The 17,091-nt window shown below is 42.5% G+C and overlaps 1 protein-coding gene across 1 annotated transcript in view; it reads left to right on the top strand.

Moving 5' to 3' along the window:
- The window catches only part of LOC143816234 (multidrug and toxin extrusion protein 2-like), a 184,662-nt gene that overhangs the window by 86,609 nt on the left and 80,962 nt on the right, over positions 1–17,091 (top strand). Inside the window, exons 7-10 of the mRNA XM_077296370.1 lie at positions 6,300–6,397; positions 12,025–12,122; positions 13,002–13,115; positions 16,708–16,775. Of these exons, the coding sequence (XP_077152485.1) occupies positions 6,300–6,397; positions 12,025–12,122; positions 13,002–13,115; positions 16,708–16,775 (378 nt within the window). The remainder of the gene's footprint in view (positions 1–6,299; positions 6,398–12,024; positions 12,123–13,001; positions 13,116–16,707; positions 16,776–17,091) is intronic.

Below are 17,091 nucleotides of genomic sequence, written 5' to 3'. Positions count from 1 at the left end.
AATATGGCTTTCATGGAAGAGTCATACGAAGAAATTCTCTCCTGCGTTCTCACCATAAAATTCAGCTTCAGAAGTATGCAAAACAACATCTAAACTAGTAAAGAAGAGAAAATTGTTCACCACCAACAAACGTAACTGACTGTGTTGTTCAGTGTAAGGGAAAAGAAAAATGTGCTAGTATACACTGCAGAATTATTAGGCAAGTTGTATTTTATAGGATTATTTTTTATTATTGATCAACAACTATGTTCTCAATCAACCCAAAAGACTCATAAATATCAAAGCTTAATATTTTTGGAAGTTGGAGTGTTTTTTTTTTAGATTTGGCTATCTTAGGAGGATATCTGTTTGTGCAGGTAACTATTACTGTGCAGAATTATTAGGCAACTTAATAAATACCAAATATATTCCCATCTCACTTGTTTATTTTCACCAGATAAACCAATATAACTGCACAAAATTTAGAAATAAACATTGCTGACATGCAAAAACAAAACCCCCCAAAATTAGTGACCAATATAGCCACCTTTCTTTATGATGACACTCAACAGCCTTCCATCAATAGATTCTGTCAGTTGTTTGATCTGTTTACGATCAACATTGCGTGTAGCAGCCACCACAGCCTCCCAGACACTGTTCCGAAAGGTGTACTGTTTTCCCTCCCTGTAGATCTCACATTTTATAAGGGACCACAGGTTCTCTATGGGGTTCAGATCAGGTGAACCTGAGTATCGCACACCTTGTGCTTTTTGTTACTCCAGTAACGTTGCAGCTCTGAAATATGGCGAAACTGGTGTCAAATGGCATCTTGGCAGCTTCACGCTTGATTTTCCTCAATTCATGGGCAGTTATTTTGCACCTTTTCTTGCCCAACATGCTTCTTGCAACCATGTTGGCTATTTGCCATGAAACGCTTGATTGTTCGGTGATCACGCTTCAAAAGTTTGGCAATTTCAAGACTGCTGCATCCCTCTGCAAGACATCTCTGTCATGTCGGACGGTGTTCAGACCAGGTCGTCCGACAGACAGCGGTAATTCCGCTTTTGACCACTATTTACTCATTGGCGTCTGCTAGATTTTGTCTAGCTGTTCCGAGGTTAATTTACCTGATCCTCGGATTGGAAGCTGGGCCATTTCCATGGCCTTTAAATAGTTCTCCTGATCATTGGGCGTCGCCGATTATAGCTTCTGTCTTGCGTTGTTATCTCGGTCTGGAGTGGAGAGCTGGTGGTTGGAGATTCGTTGCTGGTGGTGTATATTCCTTCGTCTTATTTACTCCTTCCTATATTTGTGTTTGTTTTGCCCTGCACATTTATAGTGTATTCCTGAGTGTCTGCGGCGTGGTGTATATTTTCCTTTATCCTTGTCTGTGCTGACTGTGGGTATTTAAGTATTACCTCTTCGCTGGGTGGTGGGTGGAGGTTTCAGCCTAGGGCTGAGCTCAGGAGTTAGGGTGAGGTTCGAGGCCTGAACATGCACACCATCAGTGTAAACTTCAGGTAGAGGGTCAGTCAGGATTTCCCTAGTCTTAGGGAAATTGCAGGGGCCCGGGTTATTAGCTCTCGCTCACCTAGTCTTTACTCTGACAATCTCACAATTTTGGACTTTTCAGAGCCCGTCAAATCTCTCTTCTGACCCATTTTGCCAAAGGAAAGGAAGTTGCCTAATAGTTAAGCACACCTCATATAGGGTTTTGATGTCATTAGACAACACCCCTCCTCATTACAGAGATGCACATCACCTGATTTACCGTATATACTCGAGTATAAGCTGACCCGAGTATAAGCCGACCCCCCTAATTTTGCCACAAAAAACTGGGAAAACTTATTGACTCGAGTATAAGCCTAGGGTGGAAAATGCAGCAGCTACCGGTGAATTTCAAAAATAAAAATAGATGCTCCATACCGTTGATTATGGCCCCATAGCTGTGCCATATAGTGCTCTGCACCGTTCATTATTGCCCCATAGCTGTACCATAGAAAGCTGTGCTATATAGTGCTCTGCACCGTTCATTATTGGCCCATAGCTGTACCATAGAAAGCTGTGCCATATAGTGCTCTGCACCGTTCATTATTGCCTCATAGCTGTGCCATATAGTGCTCTGCACCGTTCATTATTGCCCCATAGCTGTGCTATATAGTGCTCTGCACCGTTCATTATTGCCCCATAGCTGTGCCATATAGTGCTCTGCACCGTTCATTATTGCCCCATAGCTGTGCCATATAGTGCTCTGCACCGTTCATTATTGCCCCATAGCTGTGCCATATAGTGCTCTTCACCGTTCATTATTGCCCCATAGATGTACCATAGAAAGCTGTGCCATTGCTGCTGCTGCTGCAATAAAAAAAAAAGACATACTCACCTCTCTTGCTTGCAGCTCCTCAGCGTCCCGTCCCGGCGTCTCTCTGCACTGACTGATCAGGCAGAGGGCGGCGCGCACACTATATGCGTCATCGCGCTCTCTGACCTGCAGTCAGTGCGGAGAGACTCCGGGAAGATGGAGCGGCGCCCGGCGTGTGGAACGCGGACAGTTGAATATGTAATACTTACCTGCTCCCGGCGTCCCGCTCCTTCCCCCGGACAGCTGGTCTTCGGTGCCGCAGCCTCTTCCTCTATCAGCGGTCACCGTTACCGCTCATTAGAGAAATGAATATGCGCCTCCACCCCTATGGGAGTGGAGTCCATATTCATTTCTCTAATGAGCGGTCCCACGTGACCGCTGAACAGGGGAAGAGCTGCGGCACCCGGAGACCGTGGGACTGCAGGGACAGCGCCAGGAGCCCCGGAAGCAGGTAAGTATATGACAGACCTCTCTCCCCCTCACCCGCCTACCCTGCCGCCGACCGTGACTCGAGTATAAGCCGAGAGGGGCACTTTCAGCCCAAAAATTTGGGCTGAAAATCTTGGCTTATACTTGAGTATATACTGTAATTAATTGGTAGTTGGCTCTCAAGCCTGAACAGCTTGGAGTAGGACAACATGTATAAAAAGTATCATGTGATCAAAATACAACTTGCCTAATAATTCTGCACACAGTGTAATTAGAGCTGGTGTCGAATAACCTCCACTGTGATTATTTATGAACATCTAAACTATCATGATGCATTTTGGAAACAAGTCCTGTGGACCAATGAGGTTAAAATAGAACTCTTTGGCCACAATGATCAAAGGTATGTTGTGGAGAAAAATGGGCATGCGATTTCAAGAAAAGAATATCTCACCAACCATTAAGCATTGGGTTCAATCAATCATGTTTTGGGGTTTTGTTGCACCCAATGACACGGGGAACATTTCACAGGTAGAGGGAAGAATGGATTCAATGAAATTTCAACAAATTCTTGATGCAAACATAACACCATCTGTAAAAAAAGCTGAAGTTCAAAAGAGGATGGCTTCCACAAATGGATAATGATCCTAACACAAATCAAAATCCAAAAAAGCTGAAGATTTTACAATGGCCCTCAGTCCCCTCTGAACATCATTGAAAATCTGTGAATTGACCCCAAGTCGTGATGGATAAAAATCCTTTAAACAAGAATTGAAAGACTCTTGGCTGGCTACAAAAAGCTTTTATGGTGCTACTAGGTACTAACCATGCAGCGTGCCAAAAATTTTGCATCAGCCCACTTTTCTTATTGTAATTTTTAATATGTATAAGATGAAGAAAAATGTATACATACATATAGGCCTTTTAGGAGATCATTTCATCTTGATCTTGCTTAATTGTTCGCTAGAACAGTAATTTTGACCAGGTGTACCCAAATTTTTACACGATACTGTAGTTAAAGTACTCCCAGCAAAAATGTTATCCTGTTAATATATTACAGTCATCATATTATAAGGCACTATGTACTTAAAATTGCTAATTTTAGCCTTCTACCCACTAATTTGTCTCTTTTCCATCAGGTCTATGACATCCCATGATTAAAAACTGACTAGCTGAATCCTTCTAAGCTCTATGTAGAAACAGGAGGTCAGTTTTGCATGTATGACTCCTCAATTACTGCAAAAATCAGTGACGGGAGGAGGGAACAGCTGTGTTTCGAGTTAAAGAGGATGAGGATAAATGCAGGGACAAGAGGCTTCCTGTTTCTACCTAGAGCAGAGAAAAGAGAAGAATTGCCTGTGTATAAAGGCAAAATGAGCAATTGTAAGTACACAGTACTATATATGATGACTGCAATATTTTGGGAGGATAAAAACTTTGATGGGAATGCTTTTTTTAATTTGCATATTCATGGCATTACAACTCTGTCTGGCCATCTTACTTAAACCACAGCTACCGGGAGAAAATTATTTTTATTTATCCCGAGAGTCGCAGGATTTCAGTCATAGTGGTGTGCCCTAAACGGCTACAGACCTCTCTCACAGCATTGTGAGCAGTGGCTGTATGCACGCCTCGGTACTTTGACAGCTGGCTAAGAACTCATGCACTGAGGAGCCAGCTGTTAAACAAAGTGCTGGGGTTGGCATAGAGCTGCCACTCACTGTGTAATGAGCGGTGATTGTAGATGCTCTGGACACGCCGCTGAGGGAAAGGTGACGGCTTCTCGGAGAAATAAAGTTAATTTCCTCCTGTCAGCCACACTTTCAGTAAAGTAGCCGAAATGCATTGTAAGGCCGGGGTCACACTTAACGTAGAAAAATCGGTCTGAGTCTCCCTGCTTCGCACAAGTGTTCTCTGTATGGTCATCCGTGTGTAATGCGTTTGCAATGCGATGATACGATTTTCTCGCATCTATCCGTATGACACATCCGTATGATATGCTTATGGCTTTACATTCCTCACTTATGTTCCCTATTGAATTTAATGGCTCCCTGGGCTGAAATAAGGAAAATGTGTGCATATTACTCGCAAGTCACACTGATGGTCAGAGTGCTGTGCGATTTTTTTTTTTATTATTTATTTATTTATTTATTTTTTTCTTGCACCCACAGGCTTTCATTGGTGAGTCTTGGTGACAGTTGCTGCATGCTGTGATTTTACACGCACGTCGAATACGGCATGAGAAAATAAACGCTGATGTGAGCTGCCCCATAGATTAACACAGGGCCGAGTGCTATGTGATGTTTTCTCGCATAGCACTTGTCCGTATTATACGCTAGTGTGACCCCAACCTAACGCTATTAACTTGCAGATCAACCCTATATTTGCAGGTTAAAAGCATTTAGTTATATGCGTGTGGGGGGAGGTCGTCTTAAATGCTGTGGTCTGATGTTTCTTGCTGTCTGTCACAATTTATTTTTTAACATAACTTACAACATTAGCACATTTTTCAGGGAACCATTGGTAGGCAGGAATAATGCTGCACTAAGCAAAGCATTTTTTAAGCTACTAATCCTTTGTTTGTGGTTTGAAGGATCATTCCATGTAAAAGGGCCTGAATTGGTGAGGACTTATTCTACTCACTTCTATAGCTCCATTAATTCTGCAGCGCTTTACAGACCTCATCATCACTGTCCCCATTGGGGCTCAAAATCTAAATTCCCTATCAGTATGTCTTTGGAGTATGGGAATAAACCAGAGGAAACCCACACAAACATGAGGAGAGGATACAAACTCCTTGCAGATGTTGTCCTTGGTGTCACAGGACCCCAGTGCTGTAAGGCTGGAGTGCTGCTAATCACTGAGCCACCATGCTAAGAACTTGATTTTCCTAGTCTATGGCTGCGTGTCCACGTTCAGGATGGCCGGCGGTATCGCCGGAGCGGCGAAGCCGCTCGGTGCTAAGCCCCGCCCCCTTCTGGGATGCGATGATGCCGGATGTGTTAACTGTACACATCCGGGATCATCGCCCCCCTCCCATAGGGCCCTGTGTTATGCCTTGCGGGGACGCTGCGTCCCCGCAAGGTGAACGGACATGCTGCGATCTGAAAAGACGCGCAGCATGTCCAGAGTCGCAGGGCCGCTGCGTGCGGGTTTCCACACATAGTGGACACGGGATTTCAAAAAATCCCCTCCACTATGCTGGAACATCTGGACGCTGCGTGTTTGATGCTGCAGCTCTGCGCAGCATCAAACAAGCAGCGTTTACTGACCGTGGACACACACCCTATTAGACTAGCCAAGAATCTTAATAATCATGTGAAGTCATATATGTGAGAATAGGGTGCATCCAACATGTCTATTACTCTATGTCCTCAATATTGGGCCTTAAATATTTAGATATTGAAATTTAAAATATTTAAATTTTTGTTTTCTGATATCTGTTTTGAACTCTATCAGTACCTTAACGTAACTTTTATTATCCTGACATTAAGGTAAAGCTTGCAAGTAATTGTATTTTTTTGTCACCCAGGGTATAATATGGCCTCAGGTTATTACTGGTCTTGGTGTAAACATCATTAATGCAGCAGTTAATGCCATCTTCATGTATGGCCTGAAGCTGGGAGTGCAGTAAGTATTTTTAAAATATCATAGTTATTCCTGCAGTGTCCTCTTCTGTCATTTCTTTGTTCTTACAAAAGTTAAATTTGTATTTTCAAAGTGTTTCTTGAGCAGTTCACTGCTCTACAGTCTCCTTACTTTCAGGTTCCTAGTAATGCCGGCGTCACACTAAACATATGGAAAATTAGTCCGAGTCTCCCTGCCGAGAGTCGCACAAGTGTCCCCTGTATGGTCATCTGTGTGTAATGCGTTTGCAATGCGATTTTCGTATGGTCTGTGTGGTGTCCGAGTTCTTCTCGCACCCATAGGCTTGCATTGGCGAGTCTCGGTGACAATTGCAGCATGCTGCGATTTTACACGCACGAAGAATACGGGTGAGAAATAATATGTTGACTTGAGCTGCCCATAGTATAACACTGGTCCGAGTGCTGTGTGATGTTTTCTCGCATAGCACTCAGCTGTATTCTATGTTAGTGTGACCCCGGCCTAAGGCAGGCTCTCCTCCTAGAGTGACAACTCTGGTGAATAGTAGAACTGCAGTATTCGGTCTCGCTCACACAAACGTATAACATGGCCAAGTGCTGTAAAATAAAACATTCCATAGCACTCTGCCCAGTGTTATTCTATGGGGCAGCTCAGATCTGCGATTATTTTCTAATGCTGAATTGGCATGAGAAAATAATTGCAGCATGCTACGATCGCATCCGAGAATCGTATCGCACGCACCCATATAAGTGTATGGGTTCGTGCAAAACATTGGACTTCACTCGGATGTCATCAGAGTGCAGGGCGATTACTGCAGAATCCGACAATGAAGGAGATAGGGAAATTACTATGCTGCGATCCTCTCATGAGAGAGAATTGTTGGACAGTACCATGACACTCGTCTCACGCTCGTAGCAGAGCTGGAACCGAGGGTCATTAGCATATCGTATCCGATGCTCCGGCATCGGCCTTAGAACAGGCTATGTTTACACGCAGCCAAAACCTGCTCACCTTGCAGTAAAAATGCTTTCGACACATTTTTTTGCGCCGTTTCTGCAATGTTTTTTAGCTGCATTTTTACCATCAGGAAGACTTTTATTTCATATCCTGTGGATCTGTAGCTTGTAAGCCCCTGTGAGATGGCACCATATCATTGCATTGAATAATATTTCCTTTAACCCTCATCCTGGACTTGGACAGATTTTTGCTATGTAATCTGAGAACAGCATAATGTAAGGGTAAAGAGCCTGATTCCAGAAATGGGTCACTTTTTAGGCTGCATGTTTCAATAAAATCGATGTTTTATCAGCAGGAGATTATCACTACAGGACTAGTTATCTTGTGCCATGCTATCCTCCATATTCATGAGCTCTGTATAACCCCGCTCCCACCACTGATTGGCAGCTTTCTGTGTATGCACATTTGACACAGAAATCTGCCCATCAGTGTGGGCAGGGTTATATAAGAGCTCAACATTTAGAGAACAGAACCAAGCAAACCAGTAAGTGACACATCACTCTGTCACTGTCAGAGTCTCTGTCCCTACATCATGCTGCTCTCAAATTACATATCAAAAACCTGGTGACATATTCACTTGAGTGCTTCATTTTACGTAGACCTTAAAACTTGCAGCCTTCTTAACTGGCTAACCAGGTTCGGTATAAGTACTGTGAGATAGCGCTTACCGCATGTGTTGGGGGACACTCGCTTGACTGCGATATTCAGGCACACGGGCACGTTTTTTTCCCACAAAACAGTCTATTTGGTTTATTTTATACAGCATAAACCATATCACGAACAGTCCATTACACACTCTGTCAGGAGATCACATTAAGTTTTGCATCATTAGTCTGTGGCAACTAAATATGCTGGTCCTTTCCTGACCAGTTGCCGTGGGTTGCTACATAGTTCATAATGCATCATAAGCACCAACAGTCTATCAAGGTACCTTACGGGAGCTCCTGCTCCACCTGTTGACTCCTTGTCAGTCCTCTCTCCTGGGGAAACTGCCTTACGGAGTTCATCAACTTGCCTGACAGACATAGACCAGTCGGTTCCAGACCCACCGATGGACGGTAGCTTCCCCACACAGCAGCAGTCACCGGCTCTGCAGGTCATTGGCCTCACCTCATGTGCTCTTCAGGGATCCAGTCCTACTCCCAGGACCTCCCAACACAGAAGCAATCACAGACCGTCCAGGACCACGGTCTCTCCAGGAAGTCTCCACTCCCAGGAGCTTCCAACACAGACCATCAAGGTCCACAGTCACTTTGTGCGCTATTCGGGACATCCGTCCCCACCTGGGACCATCCAACACACAGGCCTGTGGCTTGTCCGGGTCCTATTCAGGACGTTCGTCCAACACCCCAGGCCACCAGGTCCAAAGCCCCACCATGGGCTATGCAGGGAGATAACACTCCCAACACATAGGCTCTTTCAGGACCTTCAGCACAGACCATTCAGATCCATATGCAGAGACATGTGACACACACCCTGGTCACATTATATACTTGTAACTACTCCCCTAGGTGGGAGTGTATGTGTGGCTAGTTCGACCCACCCGGCTCTCATAACTAGCCCTGCCAGCCTGCCTCTACAATTATACAACATAATTACTTGTGGAACTACAGGTCCCAGAACAACCTTACTTCAGGATGGCAGTGCAGAGTGTCTTCCTCTACGACACACATACCGGCCATTTACAATAATGCCGGAATTTGACTCATCACCACAGCTATGCCTGCAATTGCCATGCATTCCTGTGGCCTCAATACGCCTCCATGCGTATTCTGGGAAGACCATGCAGCGCCCCCTACCTGTAACAGGGGTCACTGCATCACAGTACCTACAGTGATTTGCGAAAGTATTCGGCTCCCTGGAATGTTTCAATCTTTTCCCACATATCATGCTTCAAACATAAAAATACCAAATGTAAATTTTTGGTGAAGAATCAACAACAAGTGGAACACAATTGTGAAGTTGAATGAAATGTATTGGTTATTTAACATTTTTGTGGAAATTCAAAAACTGAAAAGTGGGGCGTGCAATATTATTCGGCCCCTTTACTTTCAGTGAAGCAAACTCACTCCAGAAGTTCATTGTGGATCTCTGAATGATCCAATGTTGTCCTAAATGCCTAATGATGATAAATATAATCCACCTGTGTGTAATCAAGTCTCCGAAATGCACCTGCTCTGTGATAGTCTCAGGGTTCTGTTTGAAGCACAGAGTATCACGAAGACCAAGGATCACAACAGGCAGGTCCGTGATACTGTTGTGGAGAAGTTTAAAGCCTGATTTGGATACAAAATGATTTCCAAAACTTTAAACATCCCAAGGAGCACTGTGCAAGTGATCATATTGAAACGGAAGGAGTATCATACCACTGCAAATCTATCAAGACCCTGCCGTGCCTCTAAACTTTCATCTCAAACAAGGAGAAGACTGATCAGAGATGCAGCCAAGAGGCCCATGATCACTCTGGATAGCCTGCAGAAATCTACAGCTGAGGTGAGACAGTCTGTCCATAGGACAACAATCTGTCGTACACTGCACAAATCTGGCCTTCATGGAAGAGTGGCAAGAAGAAAGCCATTTCACAAAGATATCCATAAAAAGTGTAATTTAAAGTTTGCAACAAGCCACCTGGGAGACACACCAAACATGTGGAAGAAGGTGCTCTGGGTCAGATGAAACCAAAATCGAACTTTTTGGCAACAATGCCAAACGATATATTTGGTGTAATGGCAACACAGCTCACCACCCTGAACACACCATCCCCACTGTGAAACTTGATGGCAGCATCATGGTTTGGGTCTGCATTTCTTCAGCAGGGACAGGGAAGATGGTTAAAATTGATGGGAAGATGGATGGAGCCAAATACAGGACCATTCTTGAAGAAAACCTGTTGGAGTCTGCAAAAGACCTGAGACTGGGACGGAGATTTGTCTTCCAACAAGACAATGATCCCAAACATAAAGCAAAATCTACAATGGAATGGTTCACAAATAAACGTATCCAGGTGTTAGAATGGCCAAGTCACAGTCCAGACCTAAATCCAATCGAGAATCTGTGGAAAGAGCTGAAAACTGCTGTTCACAAACGATCTCCATCAAACCTCACTGAGCTCGAGCTGTTTTCCAAGGAAGAATGGGCAAGAATTTCAGTCTCTCGATGTACAACACTGATAGAGACATACCCCAAGCGACTAGCAGCTGTAATCGCAGCAAAAGGTGGCGCAACAAGTATTAAGTTAAAGGGGACGAATAATATTGCACGCCCCACTTGTCAGCTTTTGAATTTCCACAACAATTTAAAATAACCAATAGATTTCGCTCAAATTCACAATTGTGTTCCACTTGTTGTTGACTCTTCACCAAAAAGTTACATTTGGTATCTTATGTTTGAAGTATGATATATGGGAAAAGGTTGAAATGTTCCAGGGGGCCGAATACTTTCACAAGGCACGGTATACAGCTCCCTGTCCCTCACACAATTGCTACCAGGAGAATGGGTGCTTTCACATTGCGCTTTTCTGCACGTTTGTGGGTCCCGTTGGAGCTTCTGTCCGAATCGCCTGCAAATCGGGATTCGGATGTATGCATCAACGGGTCCATAGACTATAATGGTGGCGGCAGAGCGAACATGTGCTCTGCCATGCATAATTTTCAGACGTACTCCTACAGAACTCGGATACTAAGATGTGTCTTTCTGGCACTCTCAGAAATAGAGCATGCACACTGCCACCAGCATCTAAATACTTACGTGGGAGCATGGCTCCTATATGTACTTGACCTAATGATTCTAAGATTGCTTGGTACCCACAAGAAATTAATTGTCCAGCTCTAGGATAAATAGATGTGTGAGTGTGTATTATGTGTTTACAGTGCAATCTATAATACTAGCTAGTGAACCCTTTCTATGCCCGGTTGGTGAGCATTTTTATTGGTACATTTATACAGCGGCGTCTTCAATAAAATGTCGCCGGAGATCGCAGTGTGTGCACGCACTTATTCCGGTGCCATTTTATTGAAGTAATGTATTAAAACATCAACAGAGCAGTGCACTCGCTCCAGCCATAGGAGTAATGGTGATGGCCGTCGCGTTCTTACTGCTAGGTTGGGGTTGTAGTGGAAGTTTTCCGTAAAATGGTGCCAGAGTTAACAAGTGCGCATCCTGTGATATCTCGATGTTGAAGACACACTGTGAATTCGCATACATAGGGTCTTCAATAAAATGGAGCCGTCGTGCGGTATGTGCACATCCGCTGACTCTTGCACCACAATGCGCAGGCGCCACCCAGTCCGGCTGTTCTGTATAAGATCACATACTGTAGTCTCATCACAGTAGCAGTAGTACAAGCATACACACTGACAGCTTTCATCTTTACTCTAGGCTTACATATCAGTCACCGGAGAGCAGACTGTTGTAGAATTATTTTATATACTGTGATGCGGAGGTTACTTTACTAAGGAGATTTTTTTTTGTTGATTTGCTAATTAAAGAATACCTACATAACGTGATATAGTATAAATTTCTGATATAGAACAAAAAACGAAGACACAACAAATGCAGTAATCCAGTAGATAAGTAGGCAGAGAAGAAGACAATGTTTTCATTTACCTTTGTGTGTTTTTGTTTGTTTCTTCTAGGGGATCAGCGTGGGCAAACACAATATCACAGTTTGCAATGAGTGGTGTTCTTTATATTTACATTATTTGGAAAAAGCTGCACCTCCTAACATGGGGAGGTATGTAACTATTGTTAGAAAGGGTTGCCTTTTCAAAAAACTTGTTATAAAATAACAATCCGAGCTTTACTCACTGCCCCCATGTTGATGGGAAATTTCCCAGAGCTCACTGATCGGCTGCAGCGCTGTTCATGTTCAATCCAGACACCAGGATTAGTGACTATCACTCAGCACATTAAAGTTGTTGTCGATACAGTAACCAGACAAAGTGTAATATCTAATAGTTAAAAATATTAAAGTTCAAAAAACTTCTAGTTTCAAAATACCTCGGACTTCACTTTGTTTTTTAAAAGAAACTGTACTCACCGTCTCTTGGTCCAGCCTAAGTCTCCGCCGCTGCTCAGGTGTCCGATATTGTCTGCAGCACTGACGTGATGTCAACAACACTGTAGCCAATCCGTGAGCTCAACTGCTTGTGCCGTCAACTCTAGCAGAGCTGCTGAGCTCAATTACTGTATTTAAACTTTGATTGTCCTTGCTGAGCTTTGGGGCTGTAGTGTAGTTTACTGTTTGCAAGTATATTAGTCTTAATACATTTTATAAATAATAAAAAAATAACTTTTTTTAATTGATATGAAATAAAATTTACATTTCAATTACACATTTTTATCCTTTTTGCTTTACTTCCAATGTATCGGTGGTGTACATCAATATGTAATCCTGTTCTATGAGATTTGACTAACCTAATATATATTAGTCTTCTGCCTCACTGTCAGTTTGCATAAATATAATTATTTTACGTGTTTTTATGTGTAATACATGCAAATAACAATACATATAGTATATTGAAACCCCTTTTTTTGACCTCATGACTCTGCTGATTTTTGTAAGGTTTTACTTAAAGAATGTGTTTGGTTTTTTTTCGTTTTTTTTTTCAAGGTTGGTCCAGAGATTGCTTACAGGAATGGGGCTCATTTATACGTTTGGCCATACCCAGCATGCTTATGGTGTGCATTGAATGGTGGAGCTTCGAAATTGGAGGATTTTTAGCTGGTAATTCATGCGTACTGTTCCTTCTAACAAACTTTTACATACAAATTTGTAGTTTTCACACTTGAATGTTTTACAAAAGCACATATATTCTGTAAGCAGTAGACTAGTAAAAAAAATATGCCATATTCTGTCTTTCAGGGCATTAAAAGGAACCTGTCACCTCGTTTTTGGCTTTTAAACTGGTTCCAGTGTGTTGTTAGTGAAGCAATGTGCATCACTAACATGTTTTTGTCAAAGAAAAGCTCCAAGTATTAGGTTTAAACACTTTATATTATTATAGGATTCCCTCACATACGCTGACTGCTGGTAAGAGATCACATCAGTGTCACAAGCAGCAGCACCCCACAACCATAGGAATAAAGCCTTTATCTTTTCCTCTTTCTGATATATTTCATTTACTTTAGTATACACATATAATATAGAGAGATCTCACCCTAGATATGTCTCTGTAGATATGTATATTTATGTAAATACACAGTACATGTGTAAACACATGTAAACAAATGTGTGTACCGTATGTTGTGTATGTGTGAGATATACAGTACAGACACACCTTTTCATTTAAAGATTTTTCTGTATTTTCATGACTATGAAAATTGTACATTCACACTGAAAGCATCAAAACTATGAATTAACACGTGGAATTATATACTTAATCTCAGTTGTTTCACACTTTTTTGTTATGTCTTATATTCTAGGTTCAAAGTAGCCACCTTTGCTTTGATGACTGCTTTGCACACTCTTGGCATTCTCTTGATGAGCTTCAAGAGGTAGTCACCGGGTATGGTCTTCCAACAATCTCGAAGGAATTCCCAGAGATGCTTAGCACTTGTTGGCCCTTTGCCTTCACTCTGCGGTCCAGCTCACCCCAAACCATCTCGATAGGGTTCAGTTCTGGTGACTGTGGAGGCCAGGTCATCTGGCGTAGCACCCCATCACTCTCCTTCTTGGTCAAATAGCCCTTACACAGCCTGGAGGTGTGTTTGAGGTCATTGTCCTGTTGAAAAATAAATGATGGTCCAACTAAATGCAAACCGGATGGAATAACATGCTGCTGCAAGATGCTGTGGTAGCCATGCTGGTTCAGTATGCCTTCAGTTTTAAATAAATCCCCAACAGTGTCACCAGCAAACCACCCCCACGCCATCACACCTCTTCCTCCCTTCTTCACGGTGGGAACCAGGCATGTAGAGTCCATCCGTTCACCTTTTCGGCATCGCACAAAGACGCGGTCGTTGGAACCAAAGATCTCAAATTCGGACTCATCAGACCAAAGCACAGATTTCCACTGGTCTAATGTCCATTCCTTGTGTTCTTTAGCCCAAACAATTCTCTTCTTGTTGCCTGTCCTTAGCAGTGGTTACATTGCAGCTATTTTACCATGAAGGCCTGCTGCACAAAGTCTCCTCTTATCAGTTGTAGAGATGTGTCTGCTGCTAGAACTCTGTATGGCATTGACCTGGTCTCTAATCTGAGCTGCTGTTAACCTGCGATTTGTGAGGCTGGTGATTCGGATAAACTTATCCTCAGAAGCAGAAGTGACTGTTGGTCTTCCTTTCCTGGGGCGGTCCTCATGTGAGCCAGTTTCTTTGTAGCGCTTGATGGTTTTTACCACTGCACTTGGGGACACTTTCAAAGTTTTCCCAATTTTTCGGACTGACTGACCTTAATTTCTTAAGTAATGATGGCCACTCGTTTTTCTTTACTTAGCTGCTTTTTTTCTTGCCATAACAGAAATTTTAACAGTCCATTCAGTAGTACTATCAGCTGTGTATCCACCAGACTTCTGCACAACACAACTGATGGTCCCAACCCCATTTATAAGGCAAGAAATCCCACTTATTAAACCTGACGGGGCACACCTGTGAAGTGAAAACCATTCCCGGTGACTACCTCTTGAAGCTCATCAAGAGAATGCCAAGAGTGTGCAAAGCAGTCATCAAAGCAAATGGTGGCTACTTTGAAGAACCTAGAATATAAGACATAACTTCAGTTGTTTCACACTTTTTTGCTAAGTATATAATTCCACATGTGTTAATTCATAGTTTTGATGCCTTCAGTGTGAATGCACAATTTTCATAGTCATGAAAATACAGAAAAATCTTTAAATGAGAACGTGTGTCCAAACTTTTGCTCTGTACTGTATACAATATATAGATACACGTCTCTGGAGCGTACCACACATTATGGCATTAGATACAACTCGCTATGTCAATGTAATACTCTGAAGGAGGCTTACGCTAACATAACCGACCATGTACAGTGATCAGAGCAAGCAGTGTGACAATTACCCTGCTATGTTCTAAATACCTGCAGTGACAGCAGTGGTGAGCGGTGATCAGCAGCCTGGTATTGTACTACTGTTAGGCCGTGTACACCGCCACTGGTACCTCATCCCAGACCTTCCGTCACTGTACTCGCACTGAGCAGTGTGTGTGGTTAAAGAGGGAAAGTGAAGCTCACAGCATAGCTGCGGGCTTCAGTAAAATGGCAACTATCTGCTCCCACAGCTGTAACCTGAACAGCCCCGGGGGTGTGCCAAGAACACAACTGGAGGCAGCCACAGTGTAGGAGATGCTGTCGGAGAGCCACTAGCAAATGCAAATGGCAGCTCCCAGTGGCTGAAGAAGATATTAGGGATATCTGGGACTTTGTTAAAAAAAAAAAAAAAAAAGGTAGGTGGTTGTTGCTACCTACCTGCCTGTTGTGCCCAGCGCAGTTCTTCGCTGACACAGAGAGGTCACTGACCACTCCTGCCAGAGATTCAGCTGCCTTTGCTGACATCACGTCGACAGACCAGTGGCTTCTTTCCCGTCTTGCTCTGTCTACTCACATCATTCTGATTGACAGCTGGATCCCTGCTGCTTAACTGCCAACAGCAGAAGGCATTTAAAGAAGTTAGTGTTTTAGTGATTTAAACTGAATTACAGCACATGTAATGGAAAGCCTCTTTAATTACTGTATCAGGAAAATGTCATCCATTACAAGAAAAGTCTCTTGTTTGTATTTAAGGGTTTGTTTGCAGTACGTCTTTTTCAGGTGGATTTCACTTAGAAAACCACCTGAAAAAGCTAAAAACGAAATGATTGAAAGAATGAACATATACTTTTATGTGTACAAATTAAAAATGACTTTCTGTTCACGCTTTTGGGCATCTTTCAACAGCTTTAGGTTTCCAAAGACAAAGTGGTTAAAAGAAATGATCTAAACATTCTTCAGGCGTCATCCATCCTGAACACGCTCATACTTTTGTAATAGAAGTGTATAGAAAAATACAAACGATGCATAGGATTGATAAACCATTGTTGAATGAAGTAAAAAAAAATATTGAAAAGAAAATGTCGGTAAAAAAGACTCCAGGAAAATGCTGGAAAAAAATCCCATAAAAATTTCATAAATGTGCTCAGGAAATGACCCCCAAAAAATCAGTGTTTCCAAAAACGTCTTTCTCTCAAAACACTGGGTTCATCCACCTGAAAAGATGTTGTTTGCGCGTACCCCAATAATATCTTTATTCAGATCTAATTTTTGATATTAATAGTTTTTTTATTCAGTTTAGGGCATTATCTGATGGTGTGTTTTTTTTCTGCAGGTCTTATCAGTGTTGTGGAGCTCGGAGCTCAGGCTATAATGTTGGAATTGGCAACAGCAGCTTACATGGTTAGTTATAACTGTGGAGAAAATAACTGAAAATAATCAATATAACTTTATTATATCGTCTAAACATTTTTCTATAGCAATTCTAAACTTAGCAGTAAACTGTTTTGTTTTTGTTTTATGTGAGTTTTTGCATTATATGTTGACCTGCTGAGCTCGCCCCATTCTTAGAATCTTTTTGGATTGGAAACTAAGCAGAAACTGAGAAGAAACTCAGCATCCTCCTCCTAAAAAATGCTCTAAAAATTTTGAAAAACTCTTCTAAGCTGATTTTGGAAATATGAAAACTCCCCAAAGAAGGAGTATTTCCTGATGCAAT

This window comes from Ranitomeya variabilis, chromosome 3, assembly GCF_051348905.1.
Source record: "Ranitomeya variabilis isolate aRanVar5 chromosome 3, aRanVar5.hap1, whole genome shotgun sequence".
Taxonomy (NCBI): Eukaryota; Metazoa; Chordata; class Amphibia; order Anura; family Dendrobatidae; genus Ranitomeya; species Ranitomeya variabilis.
This window is presented reverse-complemented; position numbering and strand designations above follow the sequence as displayed.